This window comes from Lytechinus variegatus, chromosome 15 (assembly GCF_018143015.1).
Source record: "Lytechinus variegatus isolate NC3 chromosome 15, Lvar_3.0, whole genome shotgun sequence".
Classification (NCBI taxonomy): Eukaryota; Metazoa; Echinodermata; class Echinoidea; order Temnopleuroida; family Toxopneustidae; genus Lytechinus; species Lytechinus variegatus.
Genome location: NC_054754.1, coordinates 13,114,108 through 13,123,263, shown reverse-complemented (window position 1 = coordinate 13,123,263; position 9,156 = coordinate 13,114,108). Strand labels below are relative to the sequence as shown.

Genomic DNA, 9,156 nt, shown 5'->3' with positions numbered 1-9,156 from the left:
GTATAGGAATAACGCATTCCGCGGAGTTGTTTAGCGAATATGCAGTGCACGAGAGGTTTCTTCTGAGCATGCGCACTCCACACGAGCCGGAGGCGAGTGTGGAGTGTGCATGCGAAGAAGAAACCTCGAGTGCACTGCATATCGCTGAAAAACGACGGGTAAAATGCGTTATTCCTTTTATAAGATGGCTAAGTAATTTCGATCGCAATTTTAAGCACCTAATATGAGAAAGAAATAATGAAATAGATCTAAATCAAATATCAAAAATTTTGAAATTGCACTTACCGTGGGTTAGACAATTTGGGTGCGCGAAATTTGCACGGGCGTGCAGGGATAGACACTTTTCGCGAATGATCACGTGGTACGCTTTGACCAATCAGCAAGCTGCAAATTATTTAGCCATCTTATAATACATCTTTGTTAATTGATGATAACCACTTTTAGTCCCATTAGGGAGGACGCGTTTGCTACCAGGAAGGCTAAATTATGTGCGACTCAAAGACAAGGAATACGCAGGTAAAATTTGGCTAATATACCGTAGCTACCGGTATATATCGTAGTCATTACGGCCATGAGTACCGTACGAGTGCACGCAATTACAATGCAGATAATTGCAATGGGAATATCACAGTTTTGTGTTGGATTCGCATGAACTGCGTTGATCGAGTCAAGCCTCAAGGTGGGGGGTAAGCGATGAATCCCAATAACCGGAGTAAGAAATTAATATTCATTATGAATGACGTATACGCGTATTCTGTTGAATTTTGGGAATTGAAGAGTCATAGTATAGGAATAACGCATTCCGCGGAGTTGTTTAGCGAGTATGCAGTGCAGGAGAGGTTTCTTCTGAGCATGCGCACTCCACACGAGCCGGAGGCAAGTGTGGAGTGTGCATGCGAAGAAGAAACCTCGAGTGCACTGCATATCGCTGAACAACGATGGGAAAATGCGTTATTCCTTTTATAAGATGGCTAAGTAATTTCGAACGCAATTAAGCACCTTATATGACAAAGAAATAATGAAATAGATCTAGGAATCAAAATCAAATATCAAAAATTTTGAAATTGCACTTACCGTTTGAAAATGGTCCAGAGTAGGATTTCTCCAAGATTATTCCAATTTGTGCTGAATGTTATATTCCAACTTTCTGTCGATTTCGAGTTTCGGGAGTTAAATTTAAATGATGTTTTGTGATCACCACAAAACGTTCAGAGTCAGGTTTACAAAGTTTCAAATCCAACACTTGAACTCGAAAATGTTTCAACTCTCAAGAATTCAACACATTTACAGCTATTTACAGCAGATTTGACAGCTATACTGCCTAGATGTAGTTGTTGATAGTCACATTACATCCGTGGAAGTGGAAAACGTTTCCACTCCCCGAACGACCGTGACTGGTGTCCCTCCTGACCATGATTGAGGATCTCGACTGCGTTTGGGTTTAGAACGATGTTATCCTGCCGGATATCGCACTCGTACTCGGAGTCATAGCCATATGCTACAGTTTCTTGACTAAAGTTACTCGTCGTTGCTATGGCACTGGATCTGGAGGGGCATTCTGTGATGGCCATGCTACTACAGTACTAGGCCTACATGTAGATTCCTGGTCGTCCAGCTCCTGGTTCTTGTTATTGTCCTTGTTGACATCTGAGTATAGGCAAGTGGCCAACGATTCAGACATTATTTTCAGTTTTGTTTGACTTGTTTTAGAATAGTGCTTCAGTGAATCTGCAGATTTGTGCCCACTGACACTCTGGATATCTCGAGCCTCGTATCCACAGGCATCGAGTGTTGTGATGCTGGTTGCCCTGAGACAATGATTGGTGTACGTTAGCTTGCATCCGGCCTTTTGTGACAGATTTTTCAGTTTGTTGCCAATCGTGTTAATGCCCAATGGGGCATTGTCGAACCATGGAGAATCTTGCGCCAGCTCCTTCTTCGAAACATCTTTTGGCCTTTGCCACATCCAAGGGTTTTGAGGGTTCAACTTCGCTACGTATTTTTCAAATGTAGCTACCGGACACCTTTCACCCAGTTCAGGCATTTCAAACATCAAGCCAGCATCGGCTTCTTGGATGACATTTTCACGGTTGTTTTTGGTTAGGAAGTCTCTCATTTGTACGTATCTCCGTCCGGATTCATCTACTTTGATGGTAAAGTCTTCAGCTTTCATCGCACGAATGTTCTCCCTTCCTCGATTGCAGTAAAAGGTGAGAACGTCCAAGAAAACCTTATCCTGAAGGCCTTTTGGGGTGGAGAGGTCTAGCGACTCTTGGATCTTGCTCATGTCGTCTGACGAAATCACAGGTTTGTGTACAACGGATCCTTTACCTTCTTTCTTTGCCTTCACTTTCACTGCTTTGAAAACCCGGTTTGCTTGAGGAAACTTGCTGCTATCACCGATATCTAATCCATAGTTCTCAACAAATTATCTCTGAGCACCGAACCTAATGTTTTGTAGCGACCTCGTTTTGTACGATTCTCCATTGTCCTTCCTTATTGCGGAGTAGAATTTGGTCAAAAACTTGTCCAAATCTTTGGTATCCTTGGTGATTTCTTCCAAATCAGTTCCAGTGAATTTGGCAAAGTCCATGAGTTTACATTTAGCAAATTTCAGCACTTTTTTTGTCCCTTTGCTGTCCATGTCGTTTACCAATTGTTCAATTTCTTCATCTGTCATAACTTGGAAAGAGACAGATAAGTCCTCCTTTGGTTGATTCACAGACGCCATATCTCAAGGTTTCCGAATGAGTTGTGATTTCGAAACAGACACACAACAAAGGCAGGATACACAGCGAAGAAACTTACAGCCAATAAGTAATCGAGATCGTAGACCATGAGACTAGTACTAGACCTAGATCAAAATCAGTAAACAAGGAACCATTAAAAGTCTTGTTTCAACAGCAGTTAATTTTTTGATGGCACAAGTTTTAAATCCTATGAAATAACATGAGTGGTGGCCTTGAAAATCTGGTTAATGAAGAATTTCACTGTAAAATGTAATATCGTTCTAACCCAAACGCAGTCGAAATCGTCGATACGTCCCAGGCGATCGATCAATTTGTACATAAATTTATTTTCTTTTTCAACATATGATTGTGGATCCCGCGCTAATTAAAAGCTCATTTTTCATTCATACGGTACGTGACCTCAGGCTCATTGAGCATAAAGCTGGTACGTAATCGAAATCTCGATTTTTTTTACACGCTGCGCATGCGTCAAAACCGTGGGTTAGACAATTTGGGTGCACGAAATTCCCACGGGCGTGCAGGGATAGACACTTTTCGCGAATGATCACGTGGTACGCTTTGACCAATCAGCAAGCTGCAAATTATTTAGCCATCTTATAACAGTGATCATAGCGCGCGTAATTTGATAGCGTTGTAGAGACGCGACGTACAAATAAATTATGAGGTGCCAAAGACTTAGAGAACTCGTTTGGAGAACGGTGACGGTGTAGAGTCAAGAACTTAAGTTAAGTTGGTTACCAGACTTATTTTAATTTGTCTTCTCGATCTCGGTAGGTAGGTAAAATATTTTAATCTGGGTATACCCTAACCCAGCCGAGGATCGTACGTGCATTTTAGTAACCCTACTTTAGGAGAAGCGTGAAGTATGGTCAAAATAATTCTCCGAATATAGGCCTATACTTATGATGGGGTGTCCAAACTTCGCGCACTTTTAAAAAATATTCATCAGGCTCAATTTTGTTCACAAAATATTCATAATTTATACAAAACCAATTTAAGAAATAGTTACCACATTGACGGCAAGATCGTAAATTATAAAATCATGGACGAAAATGTGAAGTAGGTCAAGGGGTTTCGCCGTTATCGCGATCTCAAAATTCTATTCCGATCGGCGATCAGGCTGTGCTGGAAAACCGTTCAGAAAAAGTGTGACCTAACTTCGCGCACCAAAGCATTTGTGGAGATTTAAACAAAAACTCAAGCTCAAGAAGTGAAATATTTATATCAGATTGATGGCAAAATGCTATGGAATCGGTTAGTACCATATTTAATTTCCATTTTTGATGATTTCTGCTTGCAAAATGGTGATATCGTGATGCTTGTTGATTTCTTAAAAACGGGCGCTAGCGGTGACAAATTTGCCGATCTTTCGCCAATATTTTCATGAATACTGGACTAATCCTAAAGAAACTTTCATCAAAGGGTAATTTTAGGTCGCTTTTCACGTTGATGATGTCAGATTTTAAGGATATTGGCAAGTTTTTGAGATAATGACCATCCGCGAAGTTTGGAAACGCGCGAAGTTTGGACTCACTGCCATATAACAAAAATCAAGCACTTACCACGATTATATGGATGATGGTCTAACGAGTTGCAGTTTTTCTGACATCTGGGCACAGACTGGAACCTCAAAAAACGAAAAGTTCTCTCCTACCCCCGTCTCGATCGGCCATTTTTGTTATGAATTGTAACAAAATGGCCGATCGAGACGGGGTAGGAGGAGAGAACTTTTCGTTTTTTGAGGTTCCAGTCTGTGCCCAGATGTCAGAAAAACTGCCACTCGTAAGACCTTCATCCATATAATCGTGGTAAGTGCTTGATTTTTGTTATAAGTATATATTCGGAGAATTATTTTGACCATACTTCACGCTTCTCCGTGAGGTATGGTAAAATGCACGTACGATCCTGGGCTCCCGACCGCTACGCGGCCGGGAGCCCCCTGGGTTAGGTATACCCTTGAGCTGAGGGTCAAGTTTGAGAGATAGGCCTAAATAGCAGCTAGACTTAGCTGGCTAGCTAGACCTACTTAGTAGGCTACTGAGCCAGAACTAGTCTTAGCCTTAGGTATCAGAGCCTGAGCTGAGGTAGCTCACTAGACTTGGTACCACTAGACTTCAAGTTGATTCAACTTGAAACTTGAGCTTATGACTGTTGAAATTCAACTAGTGTGGTCATATTGTTGCTTGTTGATGTATAATTGGTAGGTATCAAGTAACCATATTTTTTATACCTAGCCTAGCCTCTTAGCTGCCTAGCCCACTAGTATAGTAACCTTAAGGACCGCTCACAAACACTTGTAAGGGGGGGGACTGATGCAAAAAAAGATATCACAAAAAATTTTCGGGCTCCCCCCCCCTTTAGCGACAAAAATTAGTGGTTCACCATAGAAAAGCATATAAACTCAATTTTTACTGGAAAATTTGTAATTTTTTTAAGGCCCCTTAAAGGGTTAAAAATTTGAAGTGCCCCCTTTTGGCATCAGCCCCCCCCCCCCTTACAAAGAACTGTATTAATTGAATCTCAGCTTTCAACCTGATACCATTCACCTCCATTCAATCGCCTACTGGAATGTGGACAAGGGTTGACTTTAAAGCCACTATTTTACAGATTTTTTTTGGCAAAAAGATGTGTTTAAAAAACCCAAAATATGCGCTGGCAAATGATGACCAAAAATCTGTAATATTCTTGTATTATATTCCCTCCTTTTAGTATACAGTTGTTTCTTTTACATTCTGTTGGGCAGAAAGTCCCAAAGATCAAGATTTTTAAGAACTTTGAGAAGCATATAGGCCTATTCTATCAGAAATATTCCTCTTGGGTTAATATTTATTAGACTACGTACAGTATTTAAATATACATACCGTAATATTTATAATTGTATTTTAAATTTGAAAACAATTTGTCTTCATTTACCAGTACAGATAGGGTTTTTTAATTAAGGAAGGCAGAAAGATATAAGTTTAAAATATCCAAAAATGTGCTAAAACTTTGCATACCCTATAGGTCCTACCAAAATCCCAACCAAAGATCCACCATCTTTATAGTACATGTATGTGTTCTATTTTTCATTTTGCATTCTAAATTTTACATTTTGAAATTTGTCACATAAAGTGGACCATTATGACAACAACTTCTTGTTCATAAATTGTTTCAAAGAAAGTCATTGAAATGGATAATTTGTGAATGAATCTCTTTGAATGCCAGAACGAAGTTGTAACTCTTTAACACTTCAGTGACCAGGGGGTGGGGGTTCCTAGGGGCCCTACCACAGGTTTTCGTACACAAAAAATTTTTTACATCGCCACTCCTAAATTCCTTTGTCAAACTCAACGTAGCGGGTCCCTCAGGCTGGGCCTCAGTGGCAAAAAATTCAAATCGATCCAGACGTTCTTGTGCTAATTAGCATAAAATGATTTTAGGGCGCTGTTCAAATTTGTTTTGCCCATTAGATCTGAAACAAATAACTTTTTTCTAATTTTATTATAGCAATTATTGTACTTGCAAAGTGCAAATTTGAGCAAAATTTGATTCGAAAATTCCTTCAGAACATGTTTCTTCAGCCGCCATTTTCGAACGATTAATCCAATGTTAATTTTTCCCTGTATTTTGGTCCTTACATGCTATTAATATTGTTGACCAGACTTTCCGAAAGGGCGTTTTTAAGAGGGTTTCAACCCCCCCCCCTCTTGGGCACCAAGCCTAATAGCTAAGTTTGGGTAATGGACTGGGGTTCTATTTTCAAATTAATACGAGTGCTGCCACCCTCTCTCTGCATCCACCCCCATGACAGTTACAGCACCCTTGATCTCTGTATCTGTATCTGTCCGTTGACGTACAATCACCAGCATCTGGTTGTCGCGTACGTTTGGGTTTAGGGGGTCAAGCGCTAAACACAGTTAGTTTTGGTAGTGTGCTTTGGAGACAAGGGTGTTGATGTCCAAACTTTCAAGTTTGAGTTTGAAAACTCCTACGTCTTTAGAATTTCTGACATCCTCAGAGAGAAGGTTCCATTCTGGGATGGTCTTGGGATACAGGGAGTGTCGGTAGCAGTCTTTATTTGATCTTATAACATTGTATTTGAGAGTTCCCTTTTGTCTTGTTCGATATCTACAACTAGTTGGGTTTTGAGATTGAAGGTGGGCTGATATGTTGGAGGGTACAAATCCATGTGTCTCTTTGTACAAGGTTGTCAGTCTAGCCTTACTTCTGCGGACTTTCAATGTGTCCCACTTTAGTTTTTGTAGCATCTTGGTGACACTAGATTCCCTACTGTAATCCTTCAAAGTAAATCTAGCCGCTCTATGTTGAACCCTTTCTAATTTGTCCTGGTCTGATTTGTGTTGTGGATCCCAAACTGCTGCGCAGTATTCCAACCTTGGTCGTATTAGAGATTTATATGCAATTTCCTTTGTACGAGTACTGCAAGAGTGCAGATTTCTCTTTAAGAGTCCTAACATCCTATTGGCTTTTGATGAAATTTGGTCAATATGAGTTGACCAACATAGGTCCCTTGATAACTCCACACCGAGATAGGGATGATGTTGCACTTCTTCCAACGTGACATTACCGAGCCTGTAGCTGGTTTGGATTGTTTTTCTCTTATGTGTGATTCTCATGTTCTATGTTTGATACAAAAGATGGTGAGTTTGTAAAACATAGGTCAAGAACATTATTGAGCCTAGTTGGTTTGTTGACCATTTGAAAGAGATTGTAGTCCAAAGCCATATCAACCATCGCCTTGCTTGGACCAGGGTAAGAACCTCCTGGGACAAATCTAAAGTTCTCCCAATCCACATCAGGAAGATTGAAATCACCCAACAGCCAAATTGAAGCTTGCTGCGGGATTTTACTCAGTGGAAGGTCCAAAAGTTTGATGTAATCAGCATTTGTAGTCTGCGATCTATAAAAAGCCCCTATATAAAGTGGAGTGGTTGACTCGATTTGAATGCTAATCCAAATACTCTCGCTGTCGGTTGCTAAATGTATAAGGGTGTGTGTAAATTATAATTTGTACATTTACACATTTCACATGAAACCAGGGACTCTTTGATAGGAGGAAACCATTTAATTTATATTGTTGCTTGATATAAAAGTGCCTAATTCTGCACCTTTCTCTTGGACTTTTTAAGATTTTTTTTTTTCACTAAGGATGCCCAAATCAGAGGCTTGGAATTCCGTTATCACATCTACAATTTGCTTTTTTCACTGCATTTCAACCTCTCAAATTTGTTCTGATTTCAACATCCATGTCAGCCATGTTTTATTTTCAACTAGCAAATTCGGCTTGAAAAACTATTTATTTTAAAGCCTATATCTATTTTTTTAATGCAGTTTTTTAAAACTGGCAGAACAATTACAAGGTTGTTGATTTTCTATGAAAAAGCATTGTAGCATTTATAATGTTTATTTATTTTCAAAGGTTTGAAATAGTCACTAAAAAAAGCACTTTTGTTCAACCTGATACCATTCAATCATATGCTATACGGACCAGTACCCTTACAGTGCAAAACGCACTGCAAACGGATAAAAGGAATCTTTGCTTTAGTCTTGAATTCTGAACTTTTCAGATCTTTAAATTTTGATGGATGGGTAGTAATTGAACAGCACTTAAAATTGCCAATTAATACAAGTTGACATCATCTACAAAATCAGCAAAATCATCTTGTTTCCTTTCTTTGTCTTGGTCCTATACATTTATCCTAAAATTCATATTGTTCCTATTATCTGGATCTGGACTATTTACTTACTTTGGAAATTCACTCAACCCCAGTCCAGGCTCCACATTCTTTGATTAGTGTTGTCTCTCCTCATTTTGCCAACTAGTATTTGGGTCAAAACTGATGTTAGCTATAATCGTGTCAGGGTAAAAAATAGTCAAAAATTGGTTATGGAATTTGCCTACTCAAAAGTTTTTGAGCTTACTTAGTATTCTATAGCTCCATTTTTGCCTTTTGTAGTTTTGCTGACTGGTAGGGTCCTAAGCCTACAAGGACTTGGATTATACAACCCCCTACCTCATTTTTTTTTTTTTTTGCTTGCTTTTTTTTTCCTTTTCCTTTTTCCCCTTCTTTCCTTTCCTTTTCTTTTTTCTTTTTCTTCCTTATCTTCTCTTTTTTTTCTCCCCTCTCCTCCATTTTGCCGACTGGCACATGAATTTGCTGACTGATATGAATGATGGCACAGCCCCCTGCCCCCCCCCCCTCCCTCTAGCTACGGCCTTGCTCAAGAATAATGATGCAAAGCATGACCACGGTTTTTAAAAACACCCTCTAAAGGGTGATTTTTTCGTAAGTCAAATTACACCCTGTTTCATATATCCACTAGTTAGTGTCTGAAAAAGTACCCTATTTCTTGGAAATAGCTGCTTTTGATACCCTAAACGGTGTCACCTGATTCACCCTTCTGT

At 39.6% G+C, this 9,156-nt stretch overlaps 2 protein-coding genes across 7 annotated transcripts in view; one reads left to right on the top strand and one right to left on the bottom strand.

Annotated features, from left to right (window-relative positions):
* Positions 1-8: 8 nt before the first annotated feature.
* LOC121428646 (putative methyltransferase C9orf114) overlaps positions 9-9,156 on the top strand; it is a 60,811-nt gene continuing 51,663 nt past the window's right edge. For 4 of the 6 annotated variants that reach the window (XM_041625418.1, XM_041625416.1, XM_041625415.1 and 1 more), the window contains exon 1: positions 428-516. Coding sequence is in view for 1 of the 6 variants with exons in the window: in XM_041625419.1 (XP_041481353.1) it covers positions 487-516 (30 nt within the window). In the remaining 5 variants the exon portion in view is untranslated. Of the gene's footprint in view, positions 517-9,156 lie in introns of all 6 variants that reach the window. The other 2 variants (XM_041625419.1, XM_041625420.1) reach the window with 2 other exon arrangements.
* LOC121428648 lies at positions 1,252-2,796 on the bottom strand. The gene has a single exon (XM_041625421.1). The coding sequence runs from the start codon at positions 2,285-2,287 to the stop codon at positions 1,532-1,534; it is 756 nt and encodes a 251-aa protein (XP_041481355.1). The 5' UTR covers positions 2,288-2,796; the 3' UTR covers positions 1,252-1,531.